This window comes from Carcharodon carcharias, chromosome 8 (genome assembly GCF_017639515.1).
Source record: "Carcharodon carcharias isolate sCarCar2 chromosome 8, sCarCar2.pri, whole genome shotgun sequence".
NCBI classification, from domain to species: Eukaryota; Metazoa; Chordata; class Chondrichthyes; order Lamniformes; family Lamnidae; genus Carcharodon; species Carcharodon carcharias.
This window is the reverse complement of record NC_054474.1, coordinates 147,942,045-147,962,765: the sequence shown is the minus strand read 5'-3', so window position 1 is coordinate 147,962,765 and position 20,721 is coordinate 147,942,045. Positions and strand designations below refer to the sequence as shown.

At 46.9% G+C, this 20,721-nt stretch overlaps 1 protein-coding gene across 5 annotated transcripts in view; it reads left to right on the top strand.

Moving 5' to 3' along the window:
* The window catches only part of snapc4 (small nuclear RNA activating complex, polypeptide 4), a 58,238-nt gene extending 37,517 nt beyond the window's left edge, over positions 1-20,721 (top strand). For 4 of the 5 annotated variants that reach the window (XM_041194056.1, XM_041194054.1, XM_041194057.1 and 1 more), the window contains 12 exons: positions 1,152-1,258; positions 2,084-2,178; positions 2,637-2,731; positions 3,911-3,996; positions 4,772-5,215; positions 6,350-6,560; positions 9,188-9,258; positions 9,916-9,963; positions 10,623-10,650; positions 11,305-13,058; positions 17,419-17,550; positions 20,364-20,721. In XM_041194056.1, coding sequence (XP_041049990.1) covers positions 1,152-1,258; positions 2,084-2,178; positions 2,637-2,731; positions 3,911-3,996; positions 4,772-5,215; positions 6,350-6,560; positions 9,188-9,258; positions 9,916-9,963; positions 10,623-10,650; positions 11,305-13,058; positions 17,419-17,538 — 3,059 coding nt within the window. In that variant the 3' untranslated portion in view covers positions 17,539-17,550; positions 20,364-20,721. The remainder of the gene's footprint in view (positions 1-1,151; positions 1,259-2,083; positions 2,179-2,636; positions 2,732-3,910; positions 3,997-4,771; positions 5,216-6,349; positions 6,561-9,187; positions 9,259-9,915; positions 9,964-10,622; positions 10,651-11,304; positions 13,059-17,418; positions 17,551-20,363) is intronic. The other variant, XM_041194055.1, reaches the window with a different exon arrangement.

Here is a 20,721-nt window from a genome sequence, read left to right as displayed (position 1 = left end):
TCTGGCACTCCTGCACTGGATGGTGATCTGGAGCAGGAATTCTCATTACCATTTCCACCTAGTACCCTGAAAGTTCACAGCCCCTAAGCATTCAGCAGAGCTTCAGGTGGTCAATCAGAATATACATGAGCTGGATTTTTTGGTTCCTTTTTGGAATCTGGTGTCAAGGAAATCCCTTGCCTGCTGTCCCTGGATGACTGTGCGCTGCAACAAATGATGTATCATTTGATGGTCAGTTCCATCGCCACACTCATGCTGTTGTGGATATGGTCTGTGGGCCACCTGCTCACATCTTTTGGCAAAGAAATTCACCTGTGGGGCCCAGTGATCTGATTCGAGTTGCTCGGATGAGAAAGATCCCAGGTTCTGAGTCATCTGCCTTCAACGAGGACAGCATCAGGGCTCTACAGTGCCCTTTGATTTGAGGGGTAAAATCAACCAGGGTTTCTGCTCCCAAGGCATTTACTGGGCAGCAGAGAAATCTGTGCATTAGGATCTTTCCTTGATTGTTCAGTGGGTAAATACTCTGCCTCCTGGATGATGCTGGCTGTGAAAGACCTGCAAGGTTCCCGGTTCAATTCCTGGCCTGTACTGAGTTTATCTCTACAGTACTGGCTCGACCGTTAGGAGAAGCTGTAAATGACCTGGGCTGTGGAGAGGAATATCAGTCTCAGTCCCTGGTCCTGACCACTATGATCCCCAGGTAGACTGAATCAAACAAGACCATTTCTCATGGTCAGATAAATTTCCAATACTCACCTGGCTTACACCTGAAGAATAACCACTATGGGCACTTTTCAATTACTTCCCAGGATGTGGGCATCCTTGGCAAGATTGGCATTTGCCCATCCCTAACTGCCCCTTAAGAAAGTGGTGGTGAGCTACTTTGCTGAACCAAGAATGAAGATACTCCAAAGGTGCTGTTGGGGAGGGAGTTCCAAGACTGTGACAGTGAACTCCTGCACAAATCAACGTCTTCAGGGGAGACCGGGCAAGTCAATCAGTAACCACAATGTGCACCAAAAAGGGCATGTACCTGAAGAACTTTCATCTATTGATGGGAACTTTCCCCCAGATTACAGGCTGTTGATGTGAATGGTGCATATGGTCATGATGCTGAAGTATAACTTAATGTTATTTTTCACTAATAGTTGCATATTTTATGGAGGGACGAAATGGCAGCCAGCTGTTGTACCGCTGGTCAAAGGCACTGGATCCCACAGTGAAGAGAGGGCCTTGGACACCAGCAGAAGATGAGGTAAGTTATCTCAGGCTGTTGCCATTTCTCCCTCTCTTTACTGCAACCCTCCCTGCACCCCCAAAAGCCACGCACCAAAAACAGTCAGAGGCCACGAATCGACATGCACTACCATCTTGCGATTGAGCCATGGTGGATTAGGACTGTGGGCCGTATTGACTTGGGCTTTTCTCTCAAAAGTGAGTGAGGTGGTTACCCTTCTCTCCTCTCAGCACCTTCCCAAAGCTGTGACTACAGTGGCTTCCCTTCAGCACCTTGCTAGTGAGGAACCTAGCAGCTGAATCCAGCCTTATCCTAACCTGAACCTTACACCAAGGATGGAAATGGAGAGAGTTAACCCTCACTGCTGCAATCTGTTCCCTCTTCCCAACAAAATCCATGAGTACACAATGGGATCCAGTAATTTCCTCACGCCTGTGTGGCTGGGTGATGCAGTTACTACTACTGCCATGAGGCAGGCCTTTTGTTTAAATATTTCCACGTATCCGGCATAGACCTGATGGGCCGAATGGCCGCCTCCTGAGACATAAATGACTTTTATGATGCCTTAATCCATGTTTGTGAAAAGGGGAATCCTTAGCTTTGTGTTTGAAACTCGAATACAAAATCAGGGAATTGATATTGACGAGTTTTTGGGCTCCCCATTATTAGAAGGATCCCAGAGTCATGAGAAAGTTGCATCTTTGATTCTCTAGGTTATTACATTGGGTGAAGTGTCAATGTGATGGAGAAAGACTTAAAAGGTTTGGGCTGCCCATCTCTGGAATTAAGGAGGATTAAAGGCTGTTGCAATGGAGATCTTTACGGTGATGATTTGTTTTCCAGCTACTCCTGAAGGCAGTGGCAAAATACGGAACGCGGGACTGGTTCAAGATCCAGGAAGAGGTCCCTGGGAGGGTCGATGCTCAGTGCAGAGGCAGGTGTGTGCTTTCATCTTTGTAGACCCAGAATCAGGGAAGGGGATGTTGGCCCAATATCACAGGTTCTGAGCACCTTCCCCCACCCCACACAGTTAACTCTGATCAGTGATAATATCTGCACAGGTCTGAAATCAGGCCTCTGCACCCTGCCACCCCCCCACCCCCCCCCCCCCCCCCCCCCCCCCCCCCTCTGTGACCTGAGGCCTGGTTACATGCTCAGCTGTCCCTTTCCCCAATTGAGCCATTAGGGGTAATATCATCTTGAGTCAAGGAAAGCAGTGATTGGTGGTAGAGAGGGCTGTTGAGGGTGAGACAAACTGTCCTGGTTGGGCCAGGGAGAAATGCATTTTGAACTGGTTATGATTAATTTTAAGTCGTGGCAGCCATAAATCGCTGAAGCCAGGGCCTTGCAGGTTGAAGTTGTGGGTTAGGCAATGACTGTGCTCAATCTTTCACAGGTTCCTGAACAGTTTGAACCATAATGTCAGGAGAGGCAAATGGTCACCAGAGGAGGAGAGAGATTTCAGAGCACTGCTTGAAAAACATGGAGTTGGTAAGAGATGAGGGCACATGTACAATGTGTGTCATCATAAGTATATATCGCCTGCACAATCAGGAAAGGTTCTTTTGCTTCACTGCCCATTTTCCCTTTCTCCCCCATTTCCAGAAGTAGTGGCCCACTGAGGGACAAGATACATGTACAGTGCCAAGCAGCCAAGATTCTGTCTTTCCTTTAACTATACGCTCCATTATACCCTCAACTAACCCCTTCATTTATTAGGCACAACTTGCCTTTAACAAATTTCTGGCTATCCTTTAATTTACCCATAATTCTATACTGCTTTATAGCCTACAGGTACTTGCCTATTACTCAAACTTAAAACACTAAATAAACAATTTCTAACTTTGAACAGCAAAATGAAGTCAAAGTACAATAAGTAAGTAAAATTTCACAAGCTGTCTGAGTTGCTCACAATAAACTCTTAAGCACAGATGCTGTCTTTTGTTTCTTTCCCCTCCCAGGCCCTGAAGCTAGGCTAAACTTCTCTTTGCCTGTGTGAATGCTCCATGTCATATCTTCTCTTTCTCTCGCATCTTGTGAGCTAGGAACAGCCTGGGTTCTGAACAATTTGATTTCGGTCACTGAACACTCGGGGTGCAGAAAACGGCAATGCCTCCACTTCTCGCAAGGCGATAGGACAGTGGTGGATGCTGAGTACGTGGGATTCGCTAGGACAAAGGTTGAAGACCAGGGTTTTCTAAAAGTGGGAAGGGGAGGTGGCAAAGCAGGAAGTGGTGCAAAGGACGACTGCCAAGTGACCTGAAAGGGTGACGTTGAATAAACCAGAAGTAGGGGGGCAGGACAGGCAGAGGAATTTGGTACAATCACAAGGCTTTGAATGGTAACATCTGGGACCTCACCAGGGTGACTGGTTGCAGTGTGTTGAAAATGAGAAAGTTGGCCAGCCTGTTGCATTTGGGAAGCAGGAGCCCTTGTTCCCCTACTGCTTAATGTGACAAGCATCTCCCACTGTTGCTGCAGCTCAAGGACCTCAAGCTGGAGACAGTTCCTGACATTAACTGCCCTGATTGCTCAAACTATGGAGGGGCAAAGTCTCCGAAGGGGCCCTGAGGAGTCCGTACATGCAGCACATGCCTCTGTTCAATATGGTAGAAGTTGGTTTGTTACTGTAACTCATCCAAATGCTTTTGAATGTGATTGTTTTTACAGGTAAATGGTCCAAGATAGCTGCAGAGTTGATGGGCAGAACAGAAACTCAGTGTCTCCACAAATGGAAATTAATATCAGGCATTAAGGTAAAAGTCTGTAAACAGTGGGATCTCTTTACTGTTAAGTTAGTAACAGTTAGCTTATAGTGAAATCGTTCACATCACTATGTACCACACTGGAATGCCCCTGTTGTAATGAAATGGGTGCAGACTTAATGAAAGTTTGGGTTTTCCTCCTCCGTTACTAGGTGTCTCAGGTTAATGGAGTAACTATCACAAGTAATAGTCAATTGTTTCCAGTAATCGCCCTTTGCAGGCACTCATCAGACTTTCATCATACCCAATGGGTAAATGAATCATCTAGTCTTATATTGACCCATATGGCTCAGTGGGCATTCTCCAATTCAGTCTTGGTCTATGATGCAGTGGTTGATGTCAGCTGAGGTGGGGATAACTGAACTACATACACCTGGGGTGGGGGAAGAGTCAGGGTTTCAGTGTTTGAGTGCTCTGTAGTGACATCTGCCTTACCCCAGGAACACTAAGACCCATACTGACTGCAAATAAAAGCTGTTAACCAGCTAAGCCGTTGCCAGAGATGGACAATATTTTAAATGTGTCCATGTGCTGGTCAGCACCAATTTTTGATGAGAATCTCCAGCGTTGAAACAGAATTAAACCATGAACAGCTAGGTCGATCAGAATCACCCCCCCTGGTGATACAACATCAACTACACTTCAAAAGCACTTTATGGGCTGGAAAGTGCTTTTGGACGTCCTGAGCCCGTGAATAAGCTTAGAGAATTCCAAGTCCTTTCTTTTCAAATGCTAGATTTTTTTAACACTAGTTCATTTATTTTAGGCCAAGGAATGGGTCCAGGCTAAACACCGGAGAAAAGGGAAGTGGAAACGCTTTATAAGAAAGAGACAGGAAAGTAGCTCCGAGTCCTCGGAATTCTCCTCTGAGGATCTTAAGTTTGTGGAGTCAGAGGAGGAGGAGGAGGAGCAGGAGGAAGAGGAGGATCAAGAGAGAGCCCGGAAAATGGAACGGAAGAAACGGAGGGTGAAATGTTGGAATCCAGCCGAGTCCATTGTGCTGGACGTGGATCGGTGGGTCCCGGTTGTTGAAAACGAGCCGACGCCAGCAGCGAAATCCGGAAACTGCCAGGGTGGCAGCACAGCGACTGTGAAGATCGAAAGTCAGAACCGTCTTGGAAGACCCAAATCTAACAAGATCTGGGGAAACCTGTCTCGTCTGGGCAGTGCTATTCCAAAAGCTGGTGAACCAGACAAGAGACTGATAGAGGTGAGAGTCCTCAGTGGAAGAAGTCCTTAAGAATTTACATGTGATGTTTTTGAGTTAGTTGAGAATGGATCCCTTATTTGCTTATTTTAAATATTACTGACTGCCTGGAAGGAAATAAATGTTTTTTTTTAAATACGAATGGTTTAGAAGAGGTGAAATTAAAACACTGGCATTCTGGATCAGTCTTGTCTTTCTCCCCATCTTTCCCTCAGAAGATTTCTTCATTGTGTTGAAAACTCTCATGGGGGACTTTCTGTTGTGTGGGGTATTCAACACGAATGAATGGGAGGGTACAATAGCATAGTGATTGTGTCACTGGACTAGTGATCCAAAAAATGTGAGCTCCTACCTCACAGTTGCTGCCTATGCATTAGAATTTATTCATTAAAATCTGTGCAGTTTTGATATAACTGAACGACTTCCTTCGGCCACTTCAGAGGGCAGTTGGGAGTCAGTCACAGTAGGTGGGGGACTGGAGTCTTGCCCAGGCCTAGATCAGGTAAGAAAAGCAGGTTTCCTTCCCTAAATGACATTAGTGACCCAGTTGGGCTTTTATGACAATCTGACAGCTTCATGGTCACTTTTACTGAGGCCAGATTTTTATTTCAGAATCTCAAACTGTCCACAATGCAATTTGATATCATTGGCTCTGGATTATTAGTCCAGTGAAATAACACCACCTGTACCCATAGCTATGACTGAATAGAATAGCATGAACCTCTGTCAGGAGTCAGTAACCAGATTTAAAGTGATTGGCGAAAGAACTAGAGGGAACACAGCACAGAATGATCTGGAATGGATTGGATGGTGGAAGCAGATTCAATAGTAATTTTCAAAACTGAATTGAATAGAGAAGAATTTATAGGGTTGTGTGGAAAAAGCAGGGAAGTGGAGCTAATTGGATAGCTCTCTAAGAGCTGGCACTGGCATGGTGGACTGAATGGCTTCCTTCTGTATCATTCTATGATATTGTGATCCAAAACCAGTTGTAAGCTGACCCACACCTGTCTGTGGAGTAGGGTGCCAGGGAGCCAGTGGGTAACCTACTTACACATCTGCAGATCAGTGGGTGTGGAGAGAGAGTCAGGAGGAACCTGAATTTTAAAAAGATTTTCAGTTCTTTTTTTTGCACAGAAGGAACCAGCCTCTCAAGGTGGAGTGCCAGATCCAGCTATGCCTGCTATCACTCCGTGTCTAGCGGTGGATGAAGTCCCACAGAAGTCTCCACGAGCCCGTAAGGAACCCAAGAAGACAATGCGCCAGGTACGCACAGTCAACCTGGAAAAGAAGCTCATTGCAGAGATGTGCCGATGGACTGCATCAAAGATATTCAATCAAAGGGGAGGTGAGACACGCAACTTGATTTCGAAACTTAGCACGAGGGTCTCGGGGCTGTTTTCCTCTCTAGCATCCTGAAACAAGAGGTTCTCAAGCACGCAGCATCCTCCTGTATCCCTCCCAAGTGACATTCTTGACATGCACCTACACAGCATTTTGTAGGCAGTGTCCCTCATTCACGCCTTTGTTGTGTAGATACTTAACTATTATGGTTGTCCTCCCATCTTGCACCCCACAAAAACTTGAGTTCGTCCAAACTCCTGCTACCCATATACGAGCTCAGAGTTCTATCACCTTGTGATCGCTGACCTACATTTGCTCCTTGAATGGGAACAACTACCCTGAATTATACCATGTGTGATCCAGAATGAAAATAGAAAATGCTGGAAATATGTAGCAGGTTTGTCAGAATGTGAAGTGTTTCCTCTTTAGATAGGGTTTGTATTCACGGCATTTTTTTTAAATGGAGAAAAAGAGACTTGCATTTATAAAGTTGCTTTCATGACCCTGACATCCCAAAGCACTTCACAACTAATGAAGTACTTTTGAAGTATAGTCACTGTTGTATGTGTTGAGAGACAATTTGTGCAGAGCACAATCCCGAGTTCCTCCCTCCCTTCCATTTCCTGATATACAGCTATTTCCAGGATGTTACTTGTGTCCTCTATAGTGAAGACCGAAGCAAAATACCTGTTTAATTCATCCACCATCTCCCTATTTTCCATTACCAGTTTCCCAAACGCACTTTCTTTTGGACCAGCACTCAATTTAACTCTTTTCTTATTTAAATATCTATAGAAACTCTTACCATCCATCTTTATATTACTAGCTGGCTTGCTCTCATACTCTAATTTTTACCTCCTTATGAATCTTTTTGCCATCCTTTGCTATTCTTTCCAATCATCTGACCTGCCATCTGTCTTTGCGTAATTATATGCTTTTTCTTTAAGTTTGATACTGTCTTTAACTTTTCTAGTTAACCATGGATGATGGGCCCTCCCCTTGGAATTTCTCTTTCTCATTGGAATGCATATTCTATGTATTCTGAAATATCCCTTTAAATGCCTGCCGCTGAACTTCTATTGACTTATCCCTTAACCTCGTTTGCCAGTTCATTTTAGCTAGCTCTGCTTTCATGCCCTCATTAAAGTTTAAAATACTAGTCTTGGACAAACTCGTTTCTTTCTCAAAATGGATGTAAAATTCAATCATATTATGATTGCTGCTACCTAGGGGTGCCTTCACTTGGAGGTTATTAACTCTATCTGGTTGCTCAAAACCAGGCCTAGCATAGCCTGTTCTCTGGTTGGTTGGCTCCAGAACGTGTTGTTCTAAGAAACTATCCCGAAAACATTCTTTGAACTCCTCATCTACGCTACCTTTGCCCATCTGATTTTTCCAGTCTATATGTAGATTAAAATCCCCGTGATTATTGCTGTACCTTTCTGGCAAGCTCGCATTATCTTTTCTTTTATACTCTGTCCTACTGTGTAGTTACAATTAGGGGGCCTGTACACCACTCCCACAAGAGACACCTTGCCTTTATCATTCCTCAACTCAACCCAAACCGCTTCTACATCCTGGTTTCCTGAACTTAGGCCATCCCTCTCTAATGTGCTAATACCATCAGTAATTAACAGAGCCACCCCTCCACCTTTTCCTAACTTCCTGTCCTTCCTAAATCACAGTGCAGAACAGGCCCTTCAGCCCATCGAGTCTGCACCAACACATGAGAAACACCTGACCTACCTACTTAATCCCATTTACCAGCACTTGGCCCATATCCTTGAATGTAATGACATGCCAAGTGCTCATCCAGGTACATTTCAAAAGATGTGAGGCAACCCGCCTCCACTATCCTCCCAGGCAGCACGTTCCAGACTGTCACTGCCCTCGATTTAAAAAAAGTTTTTCCTCACATTCCCCCTAAACCTCCTGCCCCTCACTTTGAACCAATGCCCCTTGTGACTGACCCTTCAGCTAAGGGGAAATGTCTTGTACCCTTTAATATTCAGGTCCCAATCTGTCATCCTGTAGCCAAGTCTCTGTAATGGCTTTCAGATTGTACGTACTTATTTCTATTTGCTCTTTTGTTTCGAATGCTGCTTGCATTTAGACATAGAGCCTTTAGTTTTGTCCTTTTTATTTTTGTAGCATCTAGCCTTATCTGCTGATTTGCTCTTAGATTTCTACTCTCTGTCCCTTCCTGTCATGGTCTGTTCCTTCCTGTCATGGTCTGTCAATCATTTCCCACGTTAATATCTGTCTCTCTTGCCTTGCCTCTACTCTTTGGTTTACGACATCTTCCCAAATTTGATCCCTTGCCGCCAGTATTCAGTTGAAAACCCTCTTTCCTGGTTAGGCGGCTCACAAGGACACCAGCCCCAGCACAGTTCAGGTGTAGACCGTCCCAGCGGTACAGACCGCACTTTCCCCAAATTGGTACCAGTGCTTCACAAACCAGAACTGGAATTTCTTGCAGTACTAGTGCAGTTCATTGGAATTATAGCGCGATTTATATGGTTAAAAACCAGAGAGATTGATATCTAAATGGGTCATGCGCCTATTGGAAGTAATGTGCCCTGAGATATAATGTCATTTTCTGAAGCTGTTTCCTCCTTTTCCCCCATCCAGTTGATCTTGTACGTGAGAGACTGCTATCAGCTGGGTTAAGCAGTACACCTATTTTTGCACTCTTGATACAGGTAAGGTTTTTCTTTTTTTAAAGAACACACCAATGAGCAGTGCTGAGAGTCGGGCAGCGGCATGGTTTGAGCTTAAAACCAGTTGTGAAAGACTAGATGGAAGCATCTGTCTTGCCAGCTATCTACGCATTAGGAATTTGGTCTGGTCCATGCAGGCAAACTGTCCTTAGCTTTGTGCCAGTACTTTGTAAACTGGCATTTGTACTCGAGGGAAAAACAAAACTCTCTCACTGGTTCAACAATGAGTGCTTTTAAATTGGGACTGAGGATGCTTTGTATCTAACCCCATGCTGTAACTATCCTGGGAATGTTTGATGGGGACAGTGTAGAGGGAGTTTTACTCTGTATCTAACCCCGTGCTGTACCTGCCCTGGGAGTGTTTGATGGGGACAGTGTAGAGAGAGCTTTATTCTCTGTATCTAACCCCGTGCTGATAAATTCCCCCTCTGCAAAAAGATCCATGCAGTTTCATGCCCTGACTCAATGATGACCCTTGCTGGAAGTGAATGTATATGGACATTCAGCAAGCAGGCTTAACTGTGGTGTCTATCATGGTGTAATTGCCTTTTGTGCACTATAGGTTTGAGTAGTCAGCCAGAGTCAACCCTTTCAGCAGGAAGGACCCAGGTACTCATTCCGTTGTTGTGTTGATTGCAGGTGTTCCGGATTGACAAAGAAGGTTGCATGCAGATCATAAAAGAAAAGGTAACTTGAGTTTGAAACTTGATCACAATAAATTGGCTAAGAGGCAACTTGAAGAGGCATTGTGCAAACCTGATACAGGGCAAGGTTGGGGTTTGAGACTTAGCCATATATGGGGGGAGGGAGAAAGGTTGAGGAGCAGATGTGGGGTGGGATAAAGGCTTTTGGGGCAAATATAGGTTCCGATCATGATCCAAACTGTGTACAGCTATTTCCCCAGTGATTCAGGAGTTTAGCTGAGTCACTTAGACCAGGACAGCCCCAGCCAGGCCAGTGACCGGATCCCTGGGTTTGCAGAAAGAAGATGAAATAAGCCAGAGTTCCTTCCTTCTTGCCCAAGTGATATCCAGTGATTTCTGCTGGCAAACAATGCTACGATGAGGCTTGGATGCGTCACACAGCCAAATTTTTAAAAATTCATTGACAGGATTTTGGCACCACTGACTATGCCAGGATTTATTGCCCACCCTAATGGCCCACCAACACTTGTCTACTGACCCGAGAATGTGATCGTAATAGTTTTGTTCATTTCAGTGGGGTTTTTTCTTTTAATTGTAAATTGTCTCTGTACAGATGGAGTTTTATTTGTATTGGGTTGCAGGGCTGTATTTGGGAAGTTGTCTATCAGTTTATCCTCACTATGTGTTCTCTGTCTCTTGTAGATGAATAGGGATGCACAAAGTCTGTCAGGTACTGTATAATATTTGAACATTCATCTGAGTCTGTTTGTGATCTTCACTGTATGTGTGAATTTCTCATGGGCTCCTCTTGTTTTTCGCTCCTCCATGCCCCACCACCCCAACAAAACCTGTACACCTGGCTCCAACCAGGAAGGCTGCTCTGCTCCTCTCCCAGTCGTGCCACTGTCACTGAGCTGTAGGTTTGTGGATGCTGCTCTCCCTGCTGTCCCTCCCCCAGATGACCCAGGCTTTGTCCTCTAAGTCATCAGCTTTGTGTTTTTCCTCTTGCTGGTAAAAACAATCCTGCAACAAGTTTGTTGTTTTCCTTTTGGAGCGTTCAGCACTTGTCTTTCAGTCGTTGGGTGGTGATCCTTGCCTTGGGGAACATTAATAGTTGCAGGGATCTCCCACAGAGAGACAACTGTGCTGGCTCCCAGGTTATTTAAACACTGAGACTAACATAGCCAAGCCAAACCTTTTCCTTGATCAGTGCCCACAAGCAAAACTTCACAGCTCTCACTGGTACGATGGGCTGAATGGCCCCTGAGCTGTAAGATTCTGTGATTCTAGTAAGTTTAATTTCAGTTTTAGCAGCTCAAACAGAACCACTTCTCTTTTCTTGTTTCTCGCTGTCTCATGCCTTCAATTGTCTTCTTCCTGCTAGAAAAGGAGCGGAGTGGTGACAAGCTGAGGCAAGACCCTTGCCTCCTGCAGCAGGTGAAAGACAGCACCATCAGCGTGGGCAATGGACAGACCATGGAAATCACTCGCTTTAAACTGGGCTCCGCACCTCCGAAGAATAAACCAAAGACAGTCCTCGAGTTACTCGCTGAGAAGCGCCGAGCCAAAGCCTCTGCCGCACCCCAGTCAATGGCGGTACTGGCACAGCTGACAGCCTCATCCAGCAAGGTGCCCGTTGGTCAAGTATTGCAAGCATCTAAGCAAACTCGCCCGCCTTCGCCTGTTGAAGCCAGATTGCCGAGGAAGAGAGTGAAGCCCGGGAGCCGCTCTTTGGTCCGGCAAGTTACTCGTGGCAAGTCAGTGCCCACACAGCCAACGTTGGACCAATGCCCACCATCGGACACCCCAGGAGCGACGCTGCAGAGCAGCCAGATCCAGCCTGCCGTGTCCTCAGCTATGATTGCTGCTCCCGTTAAACTTGGCACTGCCAGCACCCCCCGTCGGCTGCAACCAATCGCCCCAATGCCAGTGGCCCCAACCGTGCTGCAGCCCAATGGTGTGATGGTACCACTGATGCTCCCCAACTCCACTGTGCCCATCATGGCAGTGCTCACCCCCGAGGGTTTGTTCTATGTTCCTCCAGGCTCAATCACAGCTGTACCGAACCCAAACATCCCGTCCCCGGCCACAGTTGCCACAGTCAGCCAGGCCACTCCCTGTTCCTCTCAGCAAGCTGGCAACGTAGTTATTTCCACGGTGCCATCTGGCAGCACAGAGTTGGTGGCCACTGCCGTTCAGGCACCGGCCCACAGCCCCCCTGCAAGCAGTCAGGCAGTAGCTGGTGGCTGTGCCGTTGTTCCAATGCAAACAACCTCTGGCACCAAACCAGCATCAATACAGCCCCTGGCCTCCCCTTCACCAGCAATTCACCAAGCTCAAGCACCTGCACCCCCAGCTTTACCCCATATTGTAGCATTGACCACAGCTCCTGGGCATGTCCAGCTGCCAGCAGCCAACTCTATCAATTCCACGCAACTTAACCAGGGAGGGGGTTCATCGCTGCCTGAAGATTCTGACTGTTCAAGTGCAGGCCCCAGCAGCCTGTCACAGCGTGATGGAACTGAACCACCCCTGACAAGCTTGCAGCCGGACAAACGCTCTGTTGACTTTAAGCTTTTGTCTCACGAGCAAAATGCAATAATGAAAGACTGGCTTCAAGGCAAGGGTGGTGTGCGGGTGCCAGGCATGCCCACTGCCCTACCCTACCTGCCGCCCTGTTCCTCCACCCTGAGAGCCTTCTCAAATTTACTGCTGTACAAGAAGGTGCTGGAGCAGAATCTGTCAGGTTTCGGGGCTCCTGAGGGGAATGACCCCAAAAAAAGACTGGAGGCAGCCAGGGCGCTGGTGGCTGATCGCCTGCAGAATAACTCTGCCTATCAGCTCCTGAAATCCCGATTCCTTTCTGCCTTTACGCTGCCAGCGTTTCTAGCTACACTGCCGCCACAGGGAACCCGGACCACAGTGGGACAATCTCGAGGCACCCTTGACCAGGACTCTGAGGAAGGAAGCGAGTACACAGACACAGACGGAGAGAGCGAGGACAGTATTGGAGAACCTCGAGTGCAGTGTGTCCCAGAAGGAGTGGTCGGGGATGAAGTGGCCGACAGAGAGTTAAACCAACCCTTCGAGGTCTCCTTCACTGATCTGTCATTTGGATGTAACTTGCCGGGCAGCCTGGTGAGTAAGAGAAAGCAGTTCCGTGCCTGAAATCTGCTCTTTGTTTCCTTCCCTTAGTCTTACCAGAAGGCTGCAGAATCTTTCCTCCATTCTCCCTGCAGTCCCTCACCTACATCTCCAAACTTCATTTTCCAGCTGATGAGTTCTGATCCTGGCTTGACCTCAAGTCCACATGTGCACACATCCCCACACACAAGCACAAGTGGCACTGGCGCGCGCGCACACATAAGCATGCGCACCCCCACACAAACATGTGCACCCCCACACAAACATGTGCACCTCCACACAAACATGTGCACACCTACACGGGCATGCACACATTATTCTACAGAAGTGGGACCCTTTTTCCCCTACTCGGCCTTTGCCCCTAGATCAGCTGACTTATACAGACTGGCGAGCAAATGGACTTTTCCTGACCCTTGTGGCTACATGCCAAATGTTTGCTCATTGATCATCTGTGGAACTTTGTAAATTATTTTATTAATTAATTCTTGGGAGATGGGCATCACTGGTAAGGCTGCCACGTATTGCCTATCCCTAGTTGCCCTGGTTAACGAAAGAAGTTAAGGAAAGCATCAAACTTAAGGAAAAAGCACATAACTGTGCAAAGATGAGTGGCAGGTCAGATGATTGGTCAGGATATAAAGAATTGTGGAGAATGACTAAAAGGTTAATCAGGAGAAAGAAATTAGAGCATGAGAGGAAGCTAGCGAGAAATGTAAAAAGGGGTAGCAAGAGTTTCTACAGGTTTTTAAACAGCAAAGAGTAAGTAAAGTGAGTGTTGGTCCTCTAGAGAGTGACAGTGGGGAGTTAATAGTAGATAATAAGGAAATGGCAGGTGAAATGAACAGATATTTTGCTCATCTTCACTGCAGAGGATACAAAAAACATTCCAGTAATAGCTGAAAATCGGGAGGTGAAAGAGAGAGGGGAACTTAGTAAAATTACAATCAATAGGGAAGCAGAACTGAGCAAACTGATGGAGCTGCGGGCTGACAAGTCTCCAGGTCCTGATGGACTTCATCCTAGGATATTAAAAGAGGTGGCTAATGAGGTAGTCGATGCATTGGTGTTAATTTTCCAAAATTCACTAGATTCTGGAGAGTAGCAAATATAACCCCTCTATTCAAGAAAGGAGTGAGGCAGGAAACTATAGGCCAGTTAGCTTGACGTCTGTCATGGGGAAGTTGTTAGAACTGATCATTAAGGCAGTTATAACTGGGCACTTGGAAAAGCTCAAAGTAATAGGGAAGAGTCAGCATGGTTTTGTGAAAGGGAAATCATATTTAACCAATTTATTGGAGTTCTTTGAAGGAGTACATGTGCTGCAGATAAAGGGGAACCTGTAGACGTGCTGTACCTCGATTTCCAGAAGGCATTTGATAAAGTGCCACATCAAAGGTTATTGAGAAAATAAAAACTCATGGCATAGTGGGTAACATATTTGCGTGGATAGAAGATTGGCTGGCTGGCTGGAAACAGCATGCATAAATGGTTTTTTTTCTGATTGGCAGGATATGACGTGTCTGTGCTGGGGCCTCAATTTTTTACAATTCATATCAGTGGCTTAGATGAGGGGAGTGAAGGCATGGCAGCTAAATTATGGTGGCACTATAGTGGCGTGGTGGTATTATCACTGGTAATCCAGACAGCCAGGGTAATGCTCTGGGTACCTGGGTTCGAATCCCCTCACGGCAGATGGTGAAATTTGAATTCAGTAAAAAATCTGGGATTAAAAGTCTAATGATGACCATGAAACCATTGTTGATTGTTGTAAAAATCCATCTGGTTCACTGATGTCCTTTTAGGGAGGGAAATCTGCCATCCTTAGTCTGGCCTACATGTGCCTGTTAAGTCTGAAATGGCCCAGCAAGCCACTCAGTTGTCTCAATACGCTACAAAATCTAAAAGGAATGGAACACACTGCATCGATCTAGGCACTGGAAAAGACAACGGCAACCTCAGCCTTGTTGACCCTGTGAAGCCCTCCTTAATAACATCTGGGGGCTAGTGCCATTCTTCTTGAAAGGCGGAGCAGGCTCGAAGGGCTGAATGACCGACTCATATTTCGCATGAGAAGATGGTGGTGAGCCCCCTTCCATCAACTTCTGGTAGTGGGTTTTATACAGTTGAGTGACCTCTTCAGAGGACAGTTAAACACCAGCTGGAGTCGCATGTTACCCAGACTGGGCAAGGACGACAGGGATTAGTGATCCAGTTGGGTTTGTTATGACAATCTAACAGTTTCATGTTCAATTTTCCAGTTTCTGTTTAATGACCACAGTGAGATTTGAACTCTTGGATTATCAGCCATACCCATGTTTAGCACTGGACAGTTAATAATTGTACCAAAAATGAAGTGGTTTGTGGAGGAGGTTCTAACGTCACATGAGCAGTTCACTTCAGCAAGCTTTGGAATTGGGGGTATGTTGACTCACTAAAGAGTTAATTGCGCCCAGACAGGTTGCTGGTAATCGAGGCAGATAAATCAGAATACAGGAAGTCCGTGCTCATTCTTTCTGTCATTGTTAACTTTTTATGAAAAAGGAAGTTGGGGTGAAAAATGTTAGTAATGTGTTGAACAAATGTTAAGTCAGATGAGCAAAACCCAGAGCAGAGTGGGCGGGGGCTGGCAGTGCCCTGATTAATCCATGCTCTACAATTCGACCCTCATTGTAGCTGCCTAGTTAAGAGTGCCATCCCAGTGGTGTGACTGGCGACAGGGAGAGAACAGGGACACGGGGTTTGAATGGTGGGGGGAGGGTGGAAACTAACCAGTCGAAACATGTAGAAATCACTGGTCTCTGTCTGCGTCCCTGCTTCTCTTTCTCATCTGCTTCCCACCCCTTCACACTCTAGGTGCTAATCCCTGCAATGGCAGGATTGTGCTATGAGGCGAGATTGAGGAGACTGGGCCTGTATTCTCTACCAAATAGAAGAATGAGAGGTGATCTCATTAAAGCGAACACATTTCTTACAGGGCGAGACAGGGTAGATGCAGGAAGGATGTTCCCCCTGGCTGGCAGCAGAGGTGGGGGTGTTTTCTAGAACCAGGGGACACAATCTCAGGGGAAAGCCGTTTAGGAGTGAGATTTCTTCACTCAGAGGGTGGTGAATCTTTGGAATTCTCTGCCCAGAGGGCTGTGGAGGTTTAGTCATTGAATATGCTCAAAGCAGAGATTGGTAAATTTCTAGATACCAATGACATCAAGGGATATGGGGATAGCACAGGAAGATGGCGTTGAGGTAGAAGATCAGCCTTGATCTAGTTAAATGGCAGAGCAGAATCGAGGGGCCGAATGGCCACCTCCTGCTCCTATGCAACTAAGTTAGATTCATCCTCAAACCAATTCTTGGTGAATCTGAGACTGCATCATAAAACTGTCCATTAATCATCACTATTTGACACATCTGACCCAATGTTCTGCAGCGAGAAAATATCTTTAAGGTCTGAAGCGAGAAAATGAGAATGCATTGTAGAGATTTGGACAGTACAGAGGGCGCTTCATTCTGCATCTTCCCTGGCTTTCTCTAATGGGATTAAAGAGTTAAATATGGTGCATAGAATAGGCTTGTACTCCCTTGGGTATGGAAAATTAAACATGCTTTTTAAATTTATTCTCAAGATGTGGGAGTTACTGGCAAGGCTGGCATGTATTGCCCATCCCAAGTTGCCCTGAGAAGGTGGTTGTGTTGTTGAAGATGGTTAAAAGGGTAGGTAGCAAGAAGTAATTTCCACTGTGGGAGTGGGGTAAAGTTCACACAAGGGAGTGGAAATCTGGAACCCTCTCCACCTAAAAGCAGTAGAGCCTGGGGGTCAGTTGAAAAATTCTAAACTAATTGATAAATTCGTGTTAGACAAAGATATTGAAGGATACAGAACCAAAGCAGGTGGATGGAGTTGAGACACGGATCCGGAATAATCTAAAAGAATACAGAACAGGCTCAAGGAGCTGAATGGCCTCCAGTTCCTCTTTTCCACCAACAGCATATGTATTCTGCTAAAACGTTGACTGTTTCTGTTCAGGTTGATTTAAGTGTTCAATGTGGTATCGAGGCAAACTCAAGACCTGTGTTCAGATGTCTGATTTCAGCCAATGTGAGGCCACAGCTGCCTCTCCAAGCGACTGGGTTAGTGGGGGGCTTGAGTGGGGGAGGAGGAGGGGTGCGTGGGTGCATTTCCTGCTGCTGACTCAGTCCTATTGGAAATTCCACTCTGAGCGCAGGACTGGACTTGGCTGTGATGCCCTCACAGTTGAGAAGCCACCATCAAGGCTCACGTGAAGGATAGTTCCTTGCGCAGGTGTTTGCTGCCTGTTAGCCGCAGTGGTATAACCCTGTTGTTTTTAAATTTGAGCAGGAAACTATTGAGGATCAGCCTGCCCCAGAACAGCCTACTGCCCCAGAACAGCCTACTGCCCCTAAGAGTGAGACACGAGTCGTGACCAGATGGAGTCTTCGCCCAAGGAAGAAACGCTGAGAATGCACCAAGGTATCGAAGCAGTATCAGCTGTTGTCCGAAATTTCCACTGACTGAGTGTGAAACCAGTTTCTGATGTTGCAATGTTTCTGTGGCTGTGTGTGTGGGGGATTGGGAAATATTCAGTGTTAAGTCAATGTCTTAAAATAATTACTGAAGTTTAGTGCAAGGATTCTGCCTTGTTTTTGTTCATTGAATTTCCCTTAAATAGATTGCAGTAGGTAGCAAGTGATATAAACTCAAACTACATAGCGCCTTTCAACACCTTGGGGGCATCCCAAAGCCCTCTGCAGACAACAAGGTACTTTGTGAAGTGTTGTCACTGCTGTAATTTAAGGAAACTTGAAAGCCAATTTGCACACAGCAAGCTCCCACGCACAGCAGTGAGATCCAGGAGGCGGATATTCCCATGCTTAGCGACATGAAGCTGAGAATATCTGCAGCAGTTAGGCAGCATGTTTGCCTTTATTGTAGGGAGTGGAGAGAGGATCTGTGCCTGAGCATGGAAGCATCACAGTTAAAGACCTTGACTGGGCAGTAGGTGCCACAGGATAACGAGCAGCACAAGAACTGTACAATTCTGAGATGTAATTTATAATTAGTGATAGAGCAGACCTGGCTTACCCTGCAAAATTGTGGCTTCTCTATTACACAAAGACGGTGCAAAGAAAGGTTTATAAAGAGGATCCCAGAGCGGAGAGGCCATCAGAAAACATTGAACAGTGTGGAACAGAGAAGGCTGAGGAGTGAGCTGATAGAGATCTTTAACATATTGAGAGAGTTTGATAGGGTAAACATGGAGAGGTTGCTTACATTCCAGGAGGGAGACTGAACCAGGGACCATCATACAAAATAATCCTTAATAATTCCAAGCAGGAATTCAGGAGAAACCTCTTTACCCAGAGAATGGTGAGAATATGGAACTCACTTCCACAGTGAGTGGCTGAGGTGAATAGTATAGATACATTTAAGGGGAAACTGGATAAACACATGAGGGAGAAAGGAATAGAAGGATATGCTGAAAGGGTGAGAGAAGGCTCATGTGATGCATAAAGACTGCCATGGACTGAGTTGGGCTGAATGGCTTGTTTCTTTGATGTAAACTTTATGTAATTACTCCAAGTGCTCTTGCTTTACTGGCCAATTTGTTGCCTCTCAAATGCCATTTTAGCATTCCTTCAGTTTATTGAAACAGTTGATATTGGAAAGAATGGATAAGTCTAGTTTCCACTGCCATTCTGTTCTCATCCCACTCAACCCAAATCCCTGTGAGGCAAACTGACTGACCCCAGCGGCATTAGTCACTGATTCAGGATATTTCTACTGCTATCACCTGTAGCAGGACCAAAAGCTGTGGTTCACTCAAGGCCCGTTACAGTGTAACGGGCTACCAGAATTGAAAGGATTGTCGAGGAAAGGTGGGATAAATTGGGGGGGGCGGGTGGAAGGTGGTTAATCACAATTCTGAAGCTTAAAAACAAATGTGCAGAATAGGAAAAGGGAAGAAAGGATTTGCATGAATTCAGAATGGCCAGAGGAGGAAGATGGGTATGTGATACTGGAGGGGCAGGTTTACTGATAGAACAACCCAGAGTACAACAGCAAATGACAGTGATTGGGCAGTCTGCTTTTGCTCCCCTCCTATGGAGGGGTCAGTGTCAAGTACAGTGCAGCATTAACGAGGTTTTGGAGGCAGTTTCAGTAATGAGGAATGCAGTAATGGGAAGAGGCAGTGAAGCCAAGTCCAAAAGTGGAGTAATAGTGGAACCAGCATGGGTTGGCAGCTCTTACTGGAGACAAAGACTGTAGCAGTGAGATATTGGAAGGTCTGTTACAGCCTGATTGTGTGTGTGTGTGTGTGTGTGGTGGGGCGGGGGTTGTGTGGGGGGGGTGGCATGCGGCTGTGTGTGGGGTGGGGGTGTGGCTGTGTGTGTGAGAGGGGAATGTGCGTCTGTGTGTGTGTGGGGGGGGGATATGCGGCCGTGTGTGTGTGTGGTGGGGGACGTGCGCGGCCGTGTGTGTGTGTGGTGGGGGACGTGCGCGGCCGTGTGTGTGTGTGGTGGGGGACGTGCGGCCGTGTGTGTGTGTGAGGGGGGACGGGTGCGGCCGTGTGTGTGTGTGAGGGGGGACGGGTGCGGTTGTGTGTGTGTGTGAGGGGGGACGTGCGGCCGTGTGTGAGGGGGGACGTGCGGCCGTGTGTGAGGGGGGACGTGCGGCCGTGTGTGAGGGGGGACGTGCGGCCGTGTGTGAGGGGGGACGTGCGGCCGTGTGTGAGGGGGGACGGGTGCGGCCGTGTGTGAGGGGGGACGGGTGCGGCCGTGTGTGAGGGGGGACGGGTGCGGCCGTGTGTGTGTGTGGTGGGGGACGTGCGGCCGTGTGTGTGTGTGAGGGGGGACGGGTGCGGCCGTGTGTGTGTGTGAGGGGGGACGGGTGCGGCCGTGTGTGTGTGTGTGTGAGGGGGGACGGGTGCGGTTGTGTGTGTTAGCGGGGGTGGGTGTGGCTGTGTGTGTGTGTGTGTGAGGGGGGACGGGTGCGGTTGTGTGTGTTAGCGGGGGTGGGTGTGGCTGTGTGTGTGTGAGGGGGGACGGGTGCGGCCGTGTGTGTGTGTGTGTGTGAGGGGGGACGGGTGCGGTTGTGTGTGTTAGCGGGGGTGGGTGTGGCTGTGTGTGTGTATGTGAGGGGGGACGGGTGCGGTTGTGTGTGTTAGCGGGGGTGGGTGTGGCTGTGTGTGTGAGAGAGAGGGGGGGTGATGTGCACACGTGTAATAAGTTTATGCTGAAACTTACTGACTGCCGAGATGTAATGACGATGTTGTTTAATTTCAGGAATGGAAACCCCTGGTTTCTGGACTTTCTTCACTTCAGTGGGTGATTGGAGACGAGCAGTATGAAGGACAACTTTCCTCAACAGCTGAATCTGCATTTATTAGCACATGACAGTAAACAACTGCAGGGAGGGATTAAATCACGATTACTTTGAATGTTCACGCTGATTTAATAATGGCGGCTGATTACTGCGGCTGACATTGTGCCCCTGTGCTTGAATCTTGTTGGTGTTTCACGGAGTCAAGGTGTGATGAGTACAGAATCGTGCGGCTCCCTAGACTCTCTTTAATTATTCCTTTTTGTATAATATCTGCAGTGGAATAAAGCAGGTATTTTAATAAAGTTCTTTTTTAAATTA